This window comes from Pyrgilauda ruficollis, unplaced genomic scaffold, assembly GCF_017590135.1.
Source record: "Pyrgilauda ruficollis isolate IOZ18807 unplaced genomic scaffold, ASM1759013v1 scaffold6, whole genome shotgun sequence".
NCBI lineage: Eukaryota > Metazoa > Chordata > Aves > Passeriformes > Passeridae > Pyrgilauda > Pyrgilauda ruficollis.
The window spans coordinates 96,107-119,725 of NW_024527710.1; the positions used below are offsets into that span (position 1 = coordinate 96,107).

The 23,619-nt window shown below is 39.2% G+C and overlaps 1 protein-coding gene across 4 annotated transcripts in view; it reads left to right on the plus strand.

Moving 5' to 3' along the window:
* Window positions 1-9,751: 9,751 nt before the first annotated feature.
* The window catches only part of COL11A1 (collagen type XI alpha 1 chain), a 130,594-nt gene continuing 116,726 nt past the window's right edge, over window positions 9,752-23,619 (plus strand). For all 4 annotated transcript variants that reach the window (XM_041483104.1, XM_041483106.1, XM_041483103.1 and 1 more), the window contains exon 1: window positions 9,752-10,056. In XM_041483104.1, coding sequence (XP_041339038.1) covers window positions 9,942-10,056 — 115 coding nt within the window. In that variant the 5' untranslated portion in view covers window positions 9,752-9,941. The remainder of the gene's footprint in view (window positions 10,057-23,619) is intronic.

Sequence of the window (23,619 nt, forward strand, 5' to 3'; positions counted from 1 at the left end):
ACTACTAAAATGACCATTATTTTATGAACTGAGGTGGATAACGCAAAATATTTGAAGTCTGAGACCAGTCATAGTCCAAGGCACTCATCAACTGGCAACCTCACTTCTTTGAGAGAATGTGTCATTTTGGAGGAATGAGTTAAATAAAATGGGTCTTTTACATTTACTAAATTATAAACGACTAATGTATTTTATCTTTTATTATTAGTTAGATGTACTTTATGTTTTGGCCCTCATCCTCTGAAAACTGGACAGGTATGAAATGGAGCTTCCTGAGGCACAAGGCCTGCCTGAAATATTACCTTTGCTCTATGTTCTGTCTTATAAAACAGGATAAACTTTTCTTCTACTTCAAAGTGCTTTAACAAGTGATCAGTTAAGATGTTTCTATGCATATGAAGAGGAAGTACAGGATTATCATGGCTGGACATAAATTCATTCACTGTTACAAAATTCACCTTCTTAACTCTCTCCACATCTTATTTTATTTAAAAGGAACTGTGAGGATGGTAGCATTAATATTGCCAAAAACTAATAAACATGTTACAAGTATGTGACACTTGCAGACCATTAGTCTGTGCCTGCACTGCCTCCTTGTGTATTAGATAGGCCACCAGTGCTCCCCCAACACAAAACAATGCCACAAAACAATGCAGAAGAGGAATTCCAAGAGGCCTTTTACACTTAAACATCCATGTTCATAATTTTCCCAAGTCATAATTAAAAATGGACTGTGGTATGTAGGTATTGGCCCACTGCTTCAAGAACAACACTGATTAAAGCAGAACCAAACAGGGATACTCTTTGATAATATGATAAACAGTTGCCAATGTGAGTAACTGAGCCTGCCTGCAGTGTCCCCTTTTAGCTCTCCCAGCCCATGTATGTTTCAATTGGTCTCCTGCAAAATGAAGTTTTGGATAAAATGGAAAAAAAAAAAAAAAGAGACAATACTTTGAAATCCAAAAGGCATCAGCAACTGAAGACAAATATTTAAAAGCATGGAAAAACTGCAACAGACTCAAGTTTTAGTCAGCCATTGAAAAAAATCAGAAATGGCAATCAAAATGCAGACTCCTGGCAGTTCTGGTGTGTAATAGCAATATGTAAAAACAAACCAGAAACTGAGAAATGACATCAACTATATGTGTCTCATTTTCAGCTGTCTTAAATGAGGAAAATTATGGTATCCCTTGTGCATTATATTTTGGAAGATGTAATGCATATTACATTAATTGTTCCTTTTGTTTTTTGCCTAGAATGAAGTATAATTATGATTACAACAGGCTACGATTTCAAAAAGAAATTCATACAAATTAAAAGAATGCTGGGTTGCTGTATCAGATACACAGTGCAGTCCTACAAAATACCAGTAGGTAAGCCTTGAAAGCTTGGGGAGTTTGGCTGAAACCAGCCTCCAGAAACTTGAACCAAATGACAAAGCTGAGCTGGTAATGCCGCAGGATACTTGGTACTTCCTGCAGCTTGCTGAACAGGATGGGGATGTGCTGTTTATATGCTTTAAAACACTATTTCAGAAATATTTTTCTGGGGAGGGAAGTGTAGGAAGACCAGATTATTCTACAATACAGTCATGATTAAGATTCAACAAAGTCAATGACACCAGGAAGCACAGTCATTGCTGCTTTTCTCCAATGAAATTCATAGGAAGACATCATTTACTTTCTGTTTCAACCTGAGGCCAAACACATAGCCCATACCCAGAAAAATTCTGGTCAGAATATATTCCATTCAAAAATGTGAATATGCAGTAGCTCTTCAAAGAGATCACCTGTATCAACATTAAAACACTGCTTACTTTTTTGTATATTAAGGCTGTATACGGTAAGAAAGGAGGCACTCCATAGAGAATTACAAATTTGTCAGACTACAGTGATCAATGAAAAGAACAAAGTTAATGAAAAAAATTGTACTTCTTAATTGTGGCAAGATTTTATGTAAATGTAGTTACTTTTCCTCACATATAAAAATATAGAAGCACACCGATCAAAAGGAGGGTTAAGGAGTAGAACACATGAAGGAAGGTGATTGTGTGACATGGAGGCATGCATAAAAGTAGGGGTAGGAGGCTCAAGTTCAAAACACATGCACTCATCCTGTCCACACAGACAGGTCAGAAGCAAGCAATAAACTAATTTTTTTGCCAAGCATCTTAATTATAACAATGTAAACAAAACTACCAACAACAACCACAAAACCAAACCTTGAAAAAAGTGCAGTACATTCGGCTAATACCTGTTTCTTCTCACCCTTTGATGCACAAAGAATCTACATGTGGAGGGTTATTCATCCATTTCTTCCTAAATCACAACCATAACCAGACCAATAACCACAGCAAACATGAAAAATCAACTGACAATTCAGGCCCTCCCAGAGAATTCTCAAACCCAACCTTTAACACCTACCTATGTAACCAGCACTTATAACAAAAGATTCTCATAATACTGAGAAGACCTGCAGTGTCTGGACAATTTTATTGCCTGAAGTACTAAACATAACTCCAATCCTAAACATTATTTGCATTGCAGCAAGTGGGGGGATCACTACAAACTTTGGTAAATTGTAAGCACAGGTGTAGCTAGTTTGGCAACACTTACAGCATCCCTGAAATAGGAGAGCAGCCTATGAAAACATGAGATCTGTTCAGGGAGCTGTGCAGAATCAAACAATTATTTCCAACAATTATCCCATATATTTAAGTTTTCATTTTTCAAATACTTCCTAACTCCACCCCCACTTCTAATTTTATATGCACACACATGGGTATCAAGAAGAATTTAAACTCATGACAACTCCATGGAACAGCCTATTCCTTCAAGCTTTGAAGAACCTTGCTTAAAACATAGGTCTTGAAAATATTCTTTTTCCATCCTAACCTTCAAGCCAATATTATCCCTAACCTTCACAATGCCCATTGCTGAAAACAAGGCATTTGCCACTGATAGGAGTAAGTTGCTTTGTATTCCCCAGCAATAACTCAAGTCTCCTGAAGTTCTCTTACAGTGTAGCCTTAATGAAGGCTGGCAAAAAGATAGCAACCTGAAAATGAGATACTAGACCTTGACAATACCAGACCATTTTCTATCTCTAGATCAAATAAACTAGGTTGTCTGTGAATGATAGTCCTCACCTCAACCTCTCTCATTGCTGACAGCAGCCTTCCTAACACTTCAGGTCTGCAAAAGTTGATTGTAAACTGGAGTCTTGACATGTTCCTAATCTTAATCTCAAACACAGTAAATCATTACTGAAGAAGAAAAAATGGAATAAGTTTCTAGCATCACTGGGGTTTTTTCCTGCCTCTAAAAAGCTACCAGAGACTAAGAATAAATTGGATTCTAGATAGTAAATCTTATGTCAACCCTGTTCAGAAGGCCAGACACCTCAGGGCCACAAACATTCCCTGGACCATTTTACTTACTGAATTCAATCTAAAGAGTCTCAAACATTAATCCTAAATTCCTAATCTTCCCAATTCTAGTTCTTGTATTATTAATAACTACAGGATCAACTACTCCCAACAGCTTCTCTTCATATGAGCTGAGTCCTGTCAATTCTTATTTCTGGGAGCACTGTACAAGCTACATAAACTATGTTCCCTGCACTTAAGTCATCCTCTTCCAAAGCTCTACTCTTAACCTGTTCCCAATCCTAACAACACCCTCCTAGAGCATAAACTCCCACACAGAGTGAAAAACATAACATAAACCTTATAACAGTATCTGCCCAATTCTCACCTCTGTAGCATGTGCAGCATCCAGTACTAATTTGTAATTTATACATAACCTACTGTTGTACTGTAAAACAGTATCAGTCTCTGCTTTCCATTGTATGGTTTTTGTGCTTTCCTGGAGGAGACCCCATACAACTGAATATTATTCAGGGACGCAGACACATCGTAGTAAAAAACCCTAACCTCTTGTATGGCAAAAGTCTTGTTCAGATCTAGAGAATACACTCCAACTGTAAAACAAAACAGACTCTTAGTTTATTTCTCCACCTGATGTAAATACTATTTCTCTTGCAGAAGAAAACCATAAAAGCTTTGGCTGCCAGCTACATTAATAAAAAGCTCACTGACAGGAGCATTTGGGTGAGATGAATTTACCTGTTGATCCTGTATTTTTCTAAGACTTAAACCCTCTCTTTTATACTAGACTTTTTCCCAGCCTACAGGAGACTAAGGCATTGGTTTCTGCCAGTTGGTATAAAGCATTGGCTTCTATTAGTGCCTACCTCTTTGCTTCTCATAGATTCAATATGGAAGAGGAAATTGTGACAATTGAGAATTAAACTATCAGCATTAAAGCAATTTCTAATAGTAGTTTAAAAGGGCACCAGTTTCTAGAGGAAATCACAATACAATACATGAGAGTCTATTAATTCCTCCCTGCTACTCATCTTTAGCAGTCTTACATAGCTGCATTATTCAGTACCTGCATTTATGACAAATACAATTCTCAAACTCCAACACTACTACTACTACTAGAATACTACCTAGAACTTGAATTAACTAGCACATAAGGGAGCAAACCCCATAGTTAATGGCAGCATTAGCCAATGATTTCTACCACTTAACTTTGGGGGAACCTGTAAAAAGGTATTATGGCTCTTAGCTAAAACCTTTGGCCTAAACTCAATTGTCATACCTAATTGCTAAGCAGTTGTCTCCTAATTCCTATAGGACTAACAGAGCTCAAGGCACAGGTTTCCATCACAACAATTACTATTTCCAGAGGTCAGCAGGAACAATCTGCCTCTTAAGACTTGAAATTCCTCAACCCCACCCCTGTGCCAAATCTTCCTAACTGTTAATATCCCATGTTTCTGTCAACCAACTTCCAGAAGAATTCTACTACTCATTTCTGAGGTACCATCCCTGAAGTGAAAAGCAGTACAGGTTGTCTTGCTTTGATCTTATCTTTGAAGAACATTGGAGATAAAATTCTCCAAATTTGTTCTCATCTTCATTATGCTGAGGAAAAGGATGCAAGTTTGATGGTTGACCTTTTTAACTCACAGTGTTAATCATACAATTTAAAAATGAGATAAACCCCTGCAGCAAAAAATGTGTAAGCACCTACCAATTACAGCCCCCTTCCAAATCAGCAGACTGTTTCAAAGAGCAGCCATGTCATTTAAGCCCTTCAATCCCTAACTCTAACCTTAATACTGCCTTCATTCCTTACACAGGCCTAGAAGGTTTTTTTAACCTCTCATGTTGGTGTTTCCGATAGCAACTTCCATTAGTGCACTTTCAATTTAAAACTGCAAGGCTTTTTGGACTAGACACTGTACAAATCCAACCTTCAATATACACACAGCAACAAACACACATCAAATTTCTGACCACATCACAGACCTGCTTTTGGATCTGGGTAGGCTGCAGAGCGCAGCTTCACTCCAGTTTTACTTATGACATTCTCAATACAGTCTTCAGAGGGAAAAAATAACAGTAATGCTAATATTTCTGTCATTTTGTGTTACCTGAGCTAATAAGTATTGAACTATGATGTTTTGTATTTAATTCCTTTTACTATGCTTTCTCCTCCCTAATTCTTGGGAATCTAAAAGAAAAAAAAATCAAAGGGCACATGCTGCAGTCGAGACAGCCGCAATATACAATCACCATACGATATCAGAAGGCTTTAAGCATTTGCTCATACAAACAAACCCCTTACCGCTCCAAGCTTCCATCCACACAGAAAAATTACATCAGAATGCTGCAAGCATCTTGCTCATTAGCCCAGCCTTTTATTCCCTCATGCTGATGCAGTGCACCTGTGTGCCCTCTGCTCCCTTCGGTGGTTGCTCAGTGCCCCTGGGCACTCCATGGCTCATTGCTGTCAGTGCTGCTCACCTGCTGCTCACAGCTGCACTCACTGGGGATGAGGCTGGGCCAGCCCCACTCCCAGTTACCACAAACTGTGCACGTACTGGCACAGTCATTCCACAGAACAAAGAGGTTTGCTGAGGGTCAGAGAAAGCCTTGGCTTCATCCTTCAAAACCATCGATAATGGAACTGGGGGAGTTTAGTGAAGCTGTAAGCTATTATTTGTATTAGCAAAAGGTATATTACCCTTCTTGAAGATAGAATCATGGTAAGTAATGCTGCGATTATTTTATGTATGTGTGTGTGTTTATATATTTCTCTTTCTTTAAAACTACAAAAAAGGAGCTGATTAGTAATTCATCTAGCAGAGATCATTTCACTGATCTCCATCAGTGAAACAACTTTTTTTACGTGTTCACTTCTCTGAAGCAGTATAACTCACTCTTCTTCCTAACAATAATCATATAACAGAAAATTCTCAGCAAACATAGATTTGCACCAGAAATGAGACAATAACTAAATGCTCACCTACCTAAACCAAAAGAATTAAAGAAACAGAGAAGGCAGTGGATGATGACTTTTAAGGCAGACATTTATTTTGCAGTATTCCCTTATGCGCTGTGAATAGATTTGGAGAGGGCATCAACATCTGTGTGAAGCTAGAAAAAAAAAGTCAAGTCAATATCCCTGAGATACAGGGAAACCAACAATAAAAGCATACTCTTCTTTACAGTGCATTGTTTATTCTCAGTGAAATGATCCCTTTACATAGAGAAGTCCATCACTTTTGGCGATGTCAAGGAATATATTAAAAAAACACAGTGTGATTGCAAGAGAGCCAAAGAACACCGTATTTACAGTTACATTTCATTATGATGCCTATAGCCTGAAGAGTGTGAAAGAGCTGGTGCTGTGAGTTTCTTGTGACCTACAGTGGTCCAAGGAAACACACTCTTCTCCATAGTTCCTAACCCCTCCCCCTCTCTGCCCCAAAATACAACAATGACCCATCTGTGCACATACAAGACAGCAATTCCTAATATTTAAACATGGATTAATCTGCCAACGTAGATGTATCAGGGACCGAACATAATGAATGTCACAGTGCTTAGTCTTTCTTTTCACTAAAACTGTCCTGAACAGTAATGAGGAACAAAAAAGCCAACAGAAAGAACAAACCACTGTGGATCACAGATGATTTAATAAATAACATCACTAACTTCTGTTTCTATCTGAAAACATTTTCACATTTTAGCCTTCTTTCAGATTCAAGAAAGAAAATATTTCTCCTGAAATTGCATCTAAGAGTTGAAAATTTCTAACAAAAATCTTTAATTTTATGGCATTCATAAAGCTTATCTATGCTCTGAATCGTTATCTATTCTTCAACATACTTTCACGGCTGCAATTACTTCACTCTGGACTTCATTAGAACAGCATCATTACAATTTATGACCAATAACTAGGAAAATAAGCTAAATATAAATCAATTAAATGTAAATCAATCATCCCTAATTAAATAATTTGATAGGCTGCAAAATGTGGATCTTCACCTAAACGACATGTAACTTTTCTCTTGTAACTGCTGAATCTGATGGCAATTTATTACATGCCTGTGTCACTTGACAGGCTAGCATGCAAAAATAACTGAGCTAGCTCTAAATTAAAGTGGTCCTGGTACCAGAATTCATATAGAATTATACAGATTTTTACATTAATATGCTACCTCACCAGAATTAATAGTTAGCATTTTGTCCTCTTTGTTCTGCTTTGGATTGATGTAGGACCGCAAAAATCAGTGGCTATCTTTCCGCTGACAGGTTGGGAGATGAACTACATCCCCTAAACCGCACTGTGTGAAATTACTATTCTCTACACTGTGAGAATACTTGTTCTTCTTCACCACTATCTGAAATGCTTCCATTTCTTCTCCTAGGTAGAGACAGACTTTTTCCTAGGGAAGAGTTTAGCTGTATTCGTTCAGGTAAACCGAGAGGCTTAAAACAAAGTCAGAGAAGCAATGTTTGATAAGAGACTGCAAGCAGCAAGAATGCTGGTGACACAGATGTATCATTTATAAGTATGAAGAGGAAACTTGAAACTTTATAGCATATGAGATCTTCCCACGACAAAGTATTGAGTAAAAAATAATAAATTGCCATTGGAACTACCTACTGGTATTGTAAGGAATGAGGCTGAAACTGCAAGTTAATCTGGTCTGCTCTACAAAGCATCTAGTAAATGACAGAACTGCAAAGACCAGCAGAGAAACAATAATAATACTGACTTTTGGGAACCTGTATGCAGTTAAGATGTAAGAGAGATAATTGTAAAACAGGATGAAATATTCCATAAGCAGCTGGGGGTGGTCTCACGATCACTGAAGAGATGGTTCATTGGTGCACACGGTGCTGTTGGGTTAAATGGTTGATCATCTTAGAAGTCTTTTCCAACTTCAATGATTCTGTGTGTAAGTTGTGGTACAGAAAGGTTGGTACATACAGCATTTTGGCGCTCCACAGCTGTACTCTGAAGTGCCAGAACAACCTTGAGTATCTCTTCACTGAATGGCACCCAAAACACAGCACTTAAGACATAACCGTGCTACGCATCTCAGTCCCCTCACATGCAAATCTAATGACAATGATCTCAACAGTTTCAGGAAATCAAGGACAGAAAGAGCTAGGTATGGAGTGCAGCAAAATGTAAGATATTTTATGAAACTCAATAAATTTCTGAAGTATAATTTGACACAGAAACATGTATTTTATTGAAAAGCATTTCTTTAGTAATTGCTGTAAGGCTTTCAAGATCTCAGTGAAGGTAGATTTTTTATTAAAAAAATTATATACATTTCCACCAAAACGTGACCATAGTTTTCTCTCGTCTTCCAGGGAAGCCGGGACAGAACATGATCCCAACCGAGGGCTTCGGATGGATCTGTTGCACAGGTAAGCTCTGCCAGAGGTTTCGGCCTACGAGCCGGTCCCTGTTACCGACTGCTGCACAGGTGGGACAGGACGGGAGTGTGAGCAAGAGGTTCCCCGGCGAGGAGCGGAAACCCGGCTCCCCGGGCTGCAGGATGCGGCGAGGCGGGGAATGGCAATGCTCGGTGGCGGGCTTCTCCTTCACCACCCCGCTCCCTCCTTTCACACAGCCGTCTTAGAGCGAAGCCCCCGGAGGTCTCCCCAAGGGTGTGTGAGAGCAAGCAGCGCCTGGGAGGGGTGTGAAGGGGAACGGGCCGCCGGGTCCGAACCTGCCGCCGCACCAACGCCAGCCGGCGGTTTCGGGGAGTCCGAAGGGCCACCCCACAGACGCTTCACCTCAGCGCCCCGGCTCCTCTCCCGCACATTCCTCTCCTCAATGTTGCCCTGCGTCGCTCCCTCCCTGCCGGCGTCCCCCTCCCCCGCTTGTCCCCAGTGTCGCCCCCCTGCCCGTCCCCCACGCGTCCCCGCTCCGCGCCCCCGCCCTCGCTCCGCGGGGCGCTGCGGCCGCCTATGCGCATGCTCGGGGCAAGGGGGCCCGCGCGGAGCGGAGCGGGCGGGGGGCGGCGGTGACCCGGTGAGGGGACACCCAGCCCTGTCCCGGCTCGCTCCCGCCGCGCCTTCTGCGTCTCCCGAGCGCCTTCGGGAGGGCCGCTCTCCGGCGCCGCGGGGGCCGGCGGTGCCCGCGGAGCGCCCGGCGTGCCGCCGCCGAGGCGGAGGGCGGTGCTGTGGGCGGCCGGGGGAGCCCCGCGATTGGCCTCCGCCCGGCGGCTGGCGTGTCAGTCGGACTCCAGGGGTGGCCCTGGGAGCCGCTCGCCCAGCCCTCTGACGGGATGAAGCCTTTAGGGGGATGCGGAGCTCTTTGCATTTTGATTAAAGCCCCTCATCTCCCCTCAGTCTGAAGGCAGGGCACCGGGGAGGACGGGTCGGAGGGGCCTGTGCGAGGCCGGGCAGAGCGGGAGAGGGGCGAGAGAGAAAACCTTCTCTCCGTTTATCACGTATGGCTCTATAGGAGAAGTCATCTCTGGGAATATAGTGGAAAGGACGGAGCAGGTATAAACTGAAGGCGCCCGCGTTTAATTCACACTTGTGGGTGCCCAGCATGGAGATGCAGAGATGGTCCACAAGGTGGAAAACGAGAAGGTGGCCCTGGGACTCGGCTGTAACCGTGCTCATCACCTTCGCTTTCCTTCTTCGGGCTGCAGAGGTCAGAGGAGGTAAGAAAGCAAAGGGGAGCCGGGAGTCCAGCCGCCTCTCTCCCCTCCTCGGGGAAAGGACCCAGGGCACGGCTGAGGCCGCGTTTCAGAGGAAACCTGTCAGAGCGACTCCCGGTGCTGGGGAGGCGAGAGCGCTCTTGCAGCCGGCCCGGGCGCGGAGACCCGCGGGGAGCCCCCGGCAGCGCGGGCTGGGAAGTCTCTCCCAGGTGCCGCGGAGGAACGGCTCTCAGTCAGCCTAAAAATTTGGATGTGTTTTTAATGAGGTAAAGGAGATGTACTGGCAGGGTGGGAAAATGAAAGAAATACTTGTTGCACAGAGAGACTTATCGTCTTTCAGCACTGGACTCTTGTTTTGTGAAGTGTTCGTCCAACTTTGTTTTGTTGAGCTGCTGAAGTTCACCAGATTGTGACTGAAATTGACCGACAAGTATCTGCCTTCTCCTCGGAGGGACGAGGAAAGAGAAAGTTGGGGGTGGAGGCTCTCTACTCTCTTTCTTCGTTTTCCTTGCTTTTATTTTTTCTTTTGCAACGGGTTTTAGTAGTCAAAAAGTTTTCTAGGGAGCAAGCGGAGGAGAAAATACACTGGCAGGGGCCCTTTGCCAGCCGTTGCGGAGGGCAGCTCCCGGGGCGGCGGCGCTCCGCAGGTGGTGCGAGCGGTGCCGAGCCCGGAGATGCCTGGGGGGGCTCGGGGGGGCTCGGCCCGAGGATCGCTGGGCTCCCTGCGGGCGGTGTCAGCGCTGGGGCACCGTCCCCAGCCGCCTCCCAACCCTGTAGCCTGCCCGGGGTATCGAGTGGTCCCTTAGGTGTCCGTGGACCTGGTGGGCAGGGTGCGGCCCGCGAGGGACTTGCAGGGTGAACATGAGCCAGGCAGCAGCGCAGCAGCCTCAGCAGAAAGGAATCGCCGCCCCCTCCCCCGCACCGCCCCTCGCCTTCTGCGCACTTCTCCCGTCCGCACCGCTCTCCCTGGGCTCCTCGCACCGCCGCCAGCCCAGCTGGGTTTTCTGGGCTGTGCTCGCAGCTCATCGAGCTGCAGTGTGGAGTCTCCGGTGGCGGGAGAGTTCTCCTCTCCTACCGGGGGTTAAAACGCTGCCTCTTCCTCCTTTTCTTCCTTCCTCCCACCGGAGCCCGCAGGCGCATCTGGAGGCCAGTCTGGCTGGGACTGAAGTTTTTATTTTTCTGTGAATCTGACATCAATGAAGGGGCTTAACTCTCCGAAATGAAAGGTTTACTTTTTTATGTATTTATTATTTTAACGAGGTATTTCACGATCTGAATCCAGAATCAACAGGCGTCGTAGAGAGAGATCAGTTTCCATTCAAGCCTTTATACCTGGGCACAACTTTGACGGTGTCAGATCGATCAGGGCTCCTGCCCCCTGCTGGCCCCGTTTCTGACAGGGACTGGAGGGGTCAGATTTCATCCCTCTTGCAATTCCACGGACTCCCTGGAGTTATACCAGGGTGAATTAACCTCGCAGAGCTTCAAGGATTCGGCTTCTCGTTACCATGTGGAAACTAAATTTCTTCAAGAAGAATACCGTCCTCAAGGGCATGATCGATTTCTTATGCCACTTTTCACAGCAGAACTGACTAAATTAAGTGGGGTTTATGTAGCCCATGTTTACATAATGGGTTGGATGGAAATGACAATTTAAAAGAAAATCTAAACGCAAACACAGGAAAAATCATCAGAACTTACACTGAAATCAGCAGAACTGATACTTACTGGACTGTATTCAGCAACATTAGGCAGACTAATTTGGTTGTGGTAACTTTATTCAAAACTAAAAGGCTATATTGATAGTCTTCTAGTTTTCTGGATAAAGGACATTTCAGAAATATAGCACTACAGGCTTCTTATTCTTTGTAGAAGCATTCATAAAAGAACTTAGTTCTTGACCTTTTCTGAGATACAGTGTGCTATTTGCTTAGGAACTACAGGGAGCTGTGTGTTCAGGGCTTGATCTGTTATTGAAGTCAGTCAGAGTTTTTCCATTGACTACAGAGGGACTAGAATTTGACCTAATTTCTCTAAGAGTGTACAAGGGACTTATTTCTGAATCATCTCTTATGCATTCTAATCTTATTTAAAGTAGTTAAAAGTTAACATAGGACATAATGATTCCTATTTGAAAATTGGACAGTGAAAATACCAAGGAATTAAATAAAATAGCATAAATGGCAGGTAAACAATATGACTAAATGAAAATGCTGGATAAAATATGAATGCTGGGCAAAATATGAGTTACTCTTTTAAATCTTCTGTTCTTCAATGTTCTTTTCATAAACCATCTCTATGAAAAGAAAATTACATGGTATATTCATATGAAGTGTTAATCATGTAGCAGTGACTTTTTAAAGACAACAGAAGCCATTCCATATAGACAAACCTCAACAGATTCCTAAAAACGTTTACTTTTTTTGAAGTTTCTTTATTTAACAAAAAAAAAAAACCAAAAAAAAACCAAAAAAAAACCCACAAAAAAACCCCAAAACCATAGAAAAGTATGAGGTGCCTTTCATACTTGTAAGAAATGGTGTGCAAAGAAGTGTTTGGGCTCTTGAGTTATTTCTTCTTTATACAGAACAAGTTACAGAAGTGAGAATCAGCTGCATGGGAAAAGCAGTGACTCATACTTGGTCAGCTCAGTGCCCACCAGCTCTTAAGTAGCTCTTTTCAGAAAATGTTTTTGCTTTATGACTTGGCTAAAGTAAACAAAATTCAGTATTTTTAAAGACATGCTTTGATTTCCTTTCCCCTTCCTCACCTTTAATACTAAAGCTGTTGGTAATGTCTTTGGAATGAATAAACTCATTTAGTCAAAGTGGCATGGCTTCAACACTATAAATTTTTGTAAGGGCTTGACATCAATGCACTATTGTGATGCTGATTTAAATTTCATGGGCAAGAAATGAAAAATCAGCCTTTTTATTATTTATAAGCTTTTCCAAGCAAATGGAAATCTAGCTCTTAATCTGTGCAAAAAAAAAAAAAAAAAAAAAAGATTTAAGAAGCCTTACTGAAAATGAGGCTATGAACCTATATATAGAAAACTTTGGACCTTCTGTGTAAGCAATGAGCAGATTTGTTTCTAAAATAAATAGATACTTCTTGCTGTCATCTTAGGAAATATAAAGGTTCCTTGTGCTTCCCACACACAGCCTTGGAAAGTTGTGGGAGTTCTAGGTGCAGAAGGAATGCAAAACTGGGCCAGTTAGTGATGGTAAAAGGAGAATTTTCTTAGTGGATGCACACTTAACACTGCTATTTATTTCTATTTGCTTAGTAAGGAAGATATGGATCTGTTTCTTGAATGAAAACTCTTGAATGTGTCCAGCTAGTCTAAACCTGTACAAAATGGTGCTTCGAACTAGAAAAGTATCAATTTCTTCTCAGAACTATTTGTGATGTAAAGTACTTTTGATTTTAACTGATCAATTAACTTTTAAGATTAAAAAATAGTTTTGTGTGATAATTTGTGTGTGTTTCTTAGATTGCTATTCTCAAAGTTAACAAAAATGAATTAATCAAAGGGTAATTTCACTAGGTGCAGCTAGTGGTCCTAGCTGAAGTTTTTCTGAGTCCCAAGGATCAGCAGGTGAAATGGTCCAATCTTCCCAGAACAGTGCAAGAGGCACCTGCATGTGTATGTCTGTTTTGCTATGTGATTTTGATTTCTTAATTGTTTCTAAGGTAAAATAATTATTTCAACTTCAGCTGCAGACATCAGGCACAGAAAAAATGACTGGTATGTGTTGTTAATTCTCTAGAATGTGTATCTTTGCATTGAATTCAGGACACCTCGCATGGATCCAAAAAATGCTGCAGGAAACTGTCTCTTTCCTACCTCTGCAGGAAAGAAGTTTTTCAACACCAGCTTGGTGTATATCTTAACAACTTTAACTGTATATAGATACACAAATACTCTGTGGGTTTGGCTTGAAGTAATCTCTTCCCTAGAGCCTATAATTGAAATGACAATAAATTAAAATAAAAAAAAAAAAAAAAAAAAAAAAAAAAAAAAAAAAAAAGTATAAAAACTTTCCTAGTGCTATCTTTTATTCTGATTACTAAAAAAACCCCATTAAAACACCCACCCCCAAAGCTCCCAGTTGTTTGTAAAATTGGTTTCTGCAGCAGATACAAAATGTGGGAAAAAAGTTGTCATACTTATTTTTACAACGGCCATGCCCAAAGTTACTTATCTCCCCCAAAGAGAATCCTTAATTCTGACACAGTTGCAGCATACTAAAGGAGCCATGACATAACTGCTGAGGTTGTACCTAAAACACACTGGAGCATTTATGTCTTTCCCGGATTTGTTTTGTACAGTGATGAACAGTAGGGTTTCCATCTGCCAGCAAGATTAAGTTGCTTTTCTTTTCTCTGTTGAGCGTTCTGCTTCTTTTCAGAAGAAATCCTCCTAGCATTAGTTAATTTATCATTGTTCTGAGTATTTGTTGATAATAGGGGGGAATAAATTAAGCAGAGCTTGGGAGAAATCTTTAATGTTCTAAGAATGTGAAGTCTCATGCAGTGATAGAGATTTGCCCTCTGGATGGACACAATAGAGAACAGTGGCTTAAAAGGAATTAGGTTAACACACATGCCTGTTGCAAGGGCTTATAACTGTTCTACTCAGTATTAAATACCAGGTTTACAGACTATAAATGTAAGGATTAATTGTTGACCCGGTTATTACAATAGTAGTAGGAATCTGGCGGAACTTAAATTCTTTTTAGCACATTAGCACACATAAGCGACTGTAAAAACCTTTGTGAATTTCAGGTCTGGGACTTCACTGCAAGTCTGAGTGTTAATGTACACAGTGTGTGAAATAGAAGGTATTTGGCAGAGCTCATTTTATGGAACCAGAGTGTTTGCTGCAAACGAAATTGAAAGATGTATTATAAAAGATGAATAAAAAAAACCAGCTTAGATCCTGATCCTGCTATAAAAAATGTTACTGGCAGGTAAGCTTTCTCTATGATAGAAATTAACTTAGTAGAAAATCAAATTATGGTCACATTTTTAAAGTAGAGTAAGTGCTACCTACTCTGTCCCTTACCTGTGTACTTTACCTTACTCAAATTATCACAGTAATCTGATAGATGATCAAATATTCACAGTTTATAGATCAAGACTTTACAACATTGGTGTCTGCTTAAGAGGAATTCTTGCAAATATTGGCAGGATACAGAATTGAATCTGATTTCCTTGCATTGCTCTAACAAGAGAGATGATACCTTTTGACAGGGAAAATACGGTGAAAGACTTTAGTTGTACAAGTTGTTTCTCTATCAAATTAAATAAGATTATGTTAAATGGCATAATTCCTAAATCTTGTTCTTGACTGTATTCTACGCTTAAAGCTGAAAAATGTTCAATGTTCCATATTTGAAAACTCCCATTTATTGGAAGATATTTTTGAACACTTATTTGAATTCTTTCTCAATAAATACCTTGATGACAAAACTTTTAAGTGGACTCAGTTTCTTTCATGTTTAATTGCTGAGGGAACGCCTTGTCTCTTCCTGTAGCATGAACCATTTTTAGACTGTGTCTCTTTTTCATATGGTAATAGAAACAGGATACTTAAGAATGTAATACTTGTTTTGCTGATTTTCACAGCTGAAACTACTGTGCCTGCAGTCTGTACAAAAAGAACTTTTTGAATATTTAGCAGAGGCCTCATTATAGTTAGACACTTGGAATGCTGTCCTAAAAGATTTGTGGTGCAAAATAAGAAAAAGTCCATAGAAATATGGGACAGATGTTAAAGTATTGTAAAATAATGGGTCAGTACAGGTCTGGACAGGTGATGAACAAACCCAGTTTTCTGAGGGTAGCAAGTGAAATCTTTTATGAAATCACCATCACATTATTAGTGTTTGATGGCAGTCAATGCTGTTAAACAAGTCATAAAAGTACAATCTATCCAGTCTCCAGAGGGTTCTGAACAACACAAAAGTCATATTTTGTAGTGACTTACATTATGATAAAAAGCCTCAAAATCTATGTTCCACTTCAGAATTATGCAGTGTAATGAAAACTTAATTATTCTTTTTTTTCTGAATATGTCCAGTAAATAAATCAACCGACAAGCTAATTTTGCTAAAGATCGGAATGTGAAGTTGTACCTAGACAAGTTTTCCACTGGTTTCAGTATAGGATATAAGTAGTGGGGGTATTGTGGTTTTTTGGGTTTTGGTTTGTACTGTATGCATGTTGTAGGTTGGTCTTTAAAGTGAGATATAGTTCATAGTTGGTGAGTATCAAAATTGCCTCCTGTACATGCGGAGACTGTCTGCATAGCCTTTGAAATACTATAATGTATTTAATAGACTTTTCAGTATAGGAAGTAAATTAAAAAATCCAAATAACTGGTGTGGAAACAGAAGTAGCCATTTCTGAGCAGTTTCACAGAAGCCTTTGTTGGTGAAATAGTCAGTCCTAGGATATTTAAAGCATTCCTGTATGCATCTGGGTAATCTCTAGTTCTTGTAAGCATTAAATATGAAATCACAGCAATAACACCTGTTTCTAAAAAGTCAAGATTTCAATTACATAATTCATCAAGGAAAATTCTTAACAGGTAAAACATGAAGTAAACTGGTAAACAGGTAATGAACAGGTAAAACTTGAAGTATGTCCCTGTAAGTATATATATTCAACATATATTCAGTTCATCTCATAGATTTGCATTCAGATACTTAGGAAAAAAGCTTAATTTTCAGGAGTACTATGTAAGTAGGCAGCTCAATTGGTTTCCTTTTTGTACCTTGAAGATGCTCTGTAAGTCACTTTTGCAGCCCATAAAACAGAGCTGGTTTTATCCAGCTGTATAAAGTCCATCTATGAAAAGTGTTGGAGCCTTCCCAAAGGACACTGCAGAACCAATGTTTTGATGCTGGTTCCCAGAGCACTTCTGTTACAGGGCTGGGCTCCCAGCAGAGTTGGGAGGCAGGCAGTTCTCAGACTGCCAAGCCCAAAAGCCTGTGAAAAGGGCAGCTCTGCCCAGAGCTGGCCTGTAGGAAATGGTGAGGACAGAAGAGTGCCTGATCCTTTCCTGGTGCCTAGACACCTATGGCTGAACTGCAGGGAATCCTTGCTTGGGATACAGAGACTAGACCCTGTGGTGGGAAGGCAATAGAGTCCTTTGTAGGAACTGCAAAGCTCCTACAAAGTGAAGCTGTTGGGCTTAACATGCTTTTCAATTCCTGCTTTTGGATATTCTCTATGAATACCTAACAGATGAAAAACACATTAAAATAATAAGTGTAGATAATCATATTATATGCATTTCTGTTTTTAAAGGATATCCAGCATAACTGCCCACGATAAGTAAAAGTGTCCAAGAGTAAAAATAAGAACAGAAATATTCTTACCACAATAGATATGGCATGATTTTCTAGTAATTGATGGGTCTTGTTTTGTATCCTAAAAGTCAATAAAATATCAGTTTATCAAATCCAGATTCTAATCCTGCTGTTAAAAAAGAGGTGAAGACTTCTGACATCATTAGTTAATGATTTAATGAGTGTCATTTAATGAGTGTCAGTTAGAAGCTTCCATCAGAGAAATGCTAATCTTTACTCACCTATACAATACATTGAATGTCCTTAGAATGAGCTCTCAGAGTTATAAAGATTCAAAGTTTTAAGAAAAGTAAATAAACTAAACAACAATAGGTTGTTATATCTTTAATAGGTAGCATGGTTTCAAAAACGTGTGGTGCAGTCAGTACCTTCTACTTAGGTCCTTAAAAATATACCTAGAAATCCAACTAGAGTTGGCCTCGTCTGAAAATCTTGCCCACAAATATAAGGAGCCCCTTCATTAGTACTCACCAAATACACACATTTTAGCCTACAAGGCCATCACAGCTTGTAGATTTTAAATGACCTGTTACAGTGACATAAAACTGGACTAAACTTTGAGAAAACACTCCATTTAGAACTGAAGATTAACGTTCCAAGGCTCTTTTAGTTTTTGCAGTGGTTCCACTGGAACAGATTACTAGCAGATTGAAGCCTATTTCCATGGAAAAATATGAAGTAAAATAATAGTAACTTAGAAACATCAGTCTTCCTAAATTTCTCATATAATTCTTTGTACTGGGGAAATTTAAGCTCTTTTCTACTCCAGGGTTGTATCTCCCTAATTAGGAGTTATTGATTGTAACTCTTAAAGGCTCTTTGTGGAGTGAATACTGGTAAATTTTCACTTTCACATCAATAAAAAAAATTCATTACTGAAGAATTATGGGAACTCAGGAAGTTATCTGTTTATTATATCAGAAATCATATAATACTGTTTAAAAGTACTTTTTACTGTATCAAAAAGGAGGAAAGGCAAAGTTACTATAGGTATTAACAGTATAGCAAACACAGACTTGCACCCTCAGTTTGCTAAGGTATATCTGTATAGTAAAGCATACTGCCTCTTTTCTTTCCCCTTTGGGTTTTGCTGTTGTTTGCATTCAAAGTATGTCCCCAAGCAGGCAGTCTGGAAGCATCTAGTAAATTATATAAGTAAATACAGCTTTCTTCTCACAATTTTATGAGAAAGCACATTGTGCCTGTGCTTTCTCATAAAATTAAGAGACTAACAACAGGAGTTAACATACCAAAATCTAAATCTAATAGGATTTCAACTTCTTTTTTTCATTATGTAATTGGACAGAAATAAACATATTTTAGTCTAAATGAGTCATCCCCTGGACAATTTCTTATGGGAATGAATTTTGTAGCCAGACATTGCCACCACAGTCACTTTCCTGTCAGTTCCTGGAGGGTTCCACTTTGAGGCATGATGGTGAAGTCTTCCCTCTGAGAATGCAGATGATGATTTCTTATCTTCAATATGATTTTACCCTATCTTCAATAACTGAACTGTCTGGTCCTTAGGCACCAGCACCTTCATCTGCAATTCAAAAGTGCTTTGCTGTGTAGTTTATAGCAAGAGAGTGGATGTCAAGCTTGGTGCACCTTATCTGCAAAGGTTCAGGGCTCCAATGACTTGGAGCTTGTAAGTGTTTTGCAGCATGTTCAATGTTAAATAGAAGAAAACTTAAGGTGTTGGACCTTTAGATAGGTCCATTCTGACTTCCATGGTCATCTTTTAAGAAATAATAAAACTCATTCAAAAGTTCTCTATTCAGTGAGTAATGGATTTTCAATCTGTATGTGTTCAAAGTCTACTGAGGACCACTGCATACAACTGGGGTAGGATCACTCTAAATGTTTGACCTCTTTGGATCTGAGTAAGACATGAAATACCGTGTGAGACCCACACTAGTGTGGAATTGCAGCCACTCATGGAATTGACACATAAATGGCTTCTTAATACAGCTGTACCTAGGTTAGAAGCCTGGATGATAGCCAGCTAGCCTAGGTGGGTCAAAAATTTTTTCTGAAAAAGAGCAAGTATGCAGTAATTTTTTTCTTCTGAAAAAAAATTTCCAGTAATAAAGTGTTCATGGCATTTTATTTGAATGAAAATAATATGATACAGAATTTGTCAATTTACCTGTGACTTCAGCAGGCCTAAATTACTAGTAAGATACTGTGATTGGAAGATATGTATGCTAAGAAACAGAAAATCAGGTTTTTCATGTGCTTAAGTGTCAATTTATTGACACATACACATTAGCCACTTAGGGTGATACGGGACAGAACATTCTACTTAGGTAAAACAGTACAGCTCTATTTTCAGTGTGTGTTAATGGCCTAACATTTACAAATCTCACTCTGACAGTAATACCACCACTAAATTGATCTGATGAGTAAAACTTTGTAAAAAGCATTTTGTAGATCAAAACATTTTCAATATTGAAAAGTCACTGAAATAAAGATAACCTTTAAAAGTTATTGTAGCTAGAACAATAATATGTATATATTTTACTAATTTATTCAAAATAATAGCAGCTCGTATATTTCCAAATATGATATTGCTGCCATTAGATGAACTGTTGATTCATCTTTTTTGGGTTCTGTGCAGTTTGCCTTTGCCGGGTCAGACAGGCTTTGTCACAATGCAGAAATTTCACGGTGCCCACTGAAGCAGAAACAAGAAATTTTATTGCCTTTTACTAAAGTACTAAATTCACCATGGTCTCAGTACAGACAGGATACACATTTTATAAACTAAACAGATATGATTAAGTACTACTCATTTAATTCCTGTCTACAGTTCAATAAATCCAAACATAATGAACTAGACATGACCATTCCAATACACATTTTCTTGCATATGTTACAACTTGTCCCTTTCTTGTAATGTCTATTCTTTTACCTAAGATTGTGTGATCATCCACAAGAAGTGTTTCCACAGGGAGATGTGGAATTGCTAAGCATTTTTACTGAAAACTGGGGTCTCCTTAAGAGGAGAAGGCTTGATGTCATGCAGTGAATAAGTCATGAGTACAGGCTGTGTGTCCAACAGACTTTAGTTTCTGCCCTCTTTTACAGTTTCTCAGCCCCTCCTTTCTCTGCTATCATAACTTGTATTGTTATGGTACCTGGGAACCTCCTCCATGGACAGTTTCCACTAAGAAAAAGCCAGAGCCATGTTGTGTGATAGATTCCAGCTCAAATGTCAGGAAGTCTTCATGAAGGAAGCAAGTCCTCTGAACTTGAATAATGATGTTTATTTTTGTGACATTAGGGCATGTCAGAAATGAATCTGCTGTTTTCACCAGATTCTGCTTAACTCCAGATGATACCACACTGAGCAATGGTAATAATTGTTAGGTGTAATGCAAAATAAAGGCAGCAGAATTTGATCCATATGTGTTGTATCAGTATTATTGAAAATGATATATCACAGATTCTGTTTTGGTTTAGATATTGTGGAGTGAATGAAAGCTATGATATTTTCAACTGTGATTATATGATAATAATCTAGATTTCTACAGACTTTCCAAATCTCTAATGGCATTCTATTTTTACAATATAGGGTTCTGAATTAATAGAATAGAAAGCATTGTCATAGCCTTTGAAACAAATATATCATTGTCTGTAGATGAAATTTAGGCTTGGAAATGCTAACTAAGACTGGAAGTAAATTTTTACATGTATTTTCTTTCTCTCCAAATAAACAAAAAACATATGAAGCTCCCCTCATGTATTTGATGTTCGATACTCTCTCCTGATCTGGCAATGTAGAAGTGTGATCTAACATCCAGTTTACAAGTACTTAGCTTCAGTGAATCCTTTTAATTTCCAGCAGAGATATTCTGATTTTTTTTTTCATAAGTTTCCTGATGTAAGAAAGCTAAAGGGAAAGGAAAGGAAGAATAAATATGGCTTTGGAGTTACATTTAGTATGAAATGCTCTGGATCAAATGTTCTGATCCATATCACTGTAAATATGGAAAGCTCACTGAGTAAATGGATCTACTTCAGTCATACCACAATAATGAAGATCAGAATTTGACTCTACAGTTTTAAAGTTACAAGTCATTTTGGGTCTTGAGATGTGACACCACTGATTTTTCTTTGTGTGTTTTACCTTCTTTATATTTGAAAATATAGGAACTTATGATGGAGTTAAATGATTAATTTTTTGGTGTCTTGAAAGATACTGGAATGCTCAGGTTCCCATCTCACACAAATCTGATTTTTAAAAAGGAATTTTTGAAGAATTCACCTTTGCCATTCCAGAAATCCTGGTATTTTTAAGCATTTCTGCTTTGGCCACTGCTGTACAGTCTTTCAGTGGCAGTGAGAGCTGTCTCTCTGAACTCTCCTGAACCAAGGACATAACACCACTGAGCTTTGCACTATAGTTATTAGTGAAAAGAGTAATCCTTTGCAAAAGTAGCAGAGTGGAAATTTGCATTTTGATTGCAGACTGTAGGCTTCCCCTGATGAACACCCTTTTTTTCACGGGGTGGTCTTGTGGCATCATCTGGCGTATTTATACCTTGCAAGAGGTAGCCTTCAAGCAGCAGTGCAATATGGCCATAATCATCTACATTAGGGACCTGCTTTCTGGCTCTGGATCTTGTATTTTGTCAAATTTGCCCTGGCAAACACAGCTGAGTTTTCAAAGCTGATGTCCAAGTTTCGTAAGGAGAATTAACTCCATCCCAAAAACTGGTAAACAGAGCTGTTTGCATGATTCTTATTTATTTCCTTGACATCTGAAATATTGACACCAAATTGGAAGGATACAGAAGCACTACATTATATGTAATTAATCTGCATTTTTCTTTACTTTTTGAGAAGACTACTGGGGAAAGGTAAAATCATATAGGCAAGCTGTTTTATCCACCATACAGAAGGTCTCATGAAAGATTCTTGACCTGTCAGTATATGGCTTATATTAATGTTGCCCCATATAAATACAAGTGGAGATCTTAGTTTGTGGACCACACAACATTTCTAGTAATTATTTTAAACTGACTAGTCCTGCTATTTTATGTTTCGTGAATCACAGTTTGTAGAAATAAATAAATAGTCAACTGTGGACTATTACCAGAATGTTTGTTCTTATTATCTGGAATTTGTGGTTTGAAGATTGTCCTATTATTATTCTGTTTCTTGTCTGGAAGTTTTTTAGCAGCAGAACTAGCAGGGAATAATGAATAATCTTTTTTATGTGTGAATAGTCTCCCAGGCAGCCAGGCAAAGAAAAACCGTTATTCTAAAAAATAATGAAGAGTCTGGTAGAAATTACAGAAAAGAGCAAAGGATAAAAGAATGTAGCAGTGGTTGACTTACACAGTGAATTGAAATTTGTACTATTATTTCTGGTGACTGGTTCTCCATTTCTGGTTCAAATTAATATAGGTACATCAAAGATAGCTGTTGGTTACTAGAAAAAATGTGTGGCAGTTCCTTCAGAATGTTCCTTCAGTATGTGTAGCAATTCCTTCAGAACTCTGTGGAACACCTATAGAAAATACATTATATCCATTAAAATTATTTTTTCAGTACTCAACAGTGAAGATAGACAAATACCACAGTGTTTTCACACTATTGAAACTTTTCTTTTGAAATCGTTTAAACATAATTTCTTGAATTTTCCATGTATGTGGATTTTAGGTAAATTCAGTTGTGTACTATAACATTCATTCCCAATGTGTTAGCTTGCAACAAACATTGGATATTTGGTTTATGTTCAATAACACAACAATGATCCAATGAGGAAAGGAAATGAAAAATTGCAAGATGTGAAGAAAAATTTTTAAAGTTCATAAGCATTTTCTTGCAAATATATTTTAAGAAAGAAGAAGTTATGTGCATTCTAGTCTGGCTGAGAAAACAAAGATTGGTTTACCACAGAGTTGAGTTTTTCATATTTGGCACTGTCAGGAGATGAATAGGATGAGCTAGTTAAACTGTGTTCACATCTGTGGAAATACTTGTTTAAATACTTGAATATTCGCAGGCATTGAATTTTGAACCTTAAGTTGATATTTCTTGACACGTAAAATGAATAACAGACAATAAATCAGCTACAGTTAATGCCACTGTGTAGTTCAAAGATGTGAAGTCAGATTTACCAAGCTCATTTCTCAGCTGTGACACTGAATGTCATTTAAAACTTTGTCTT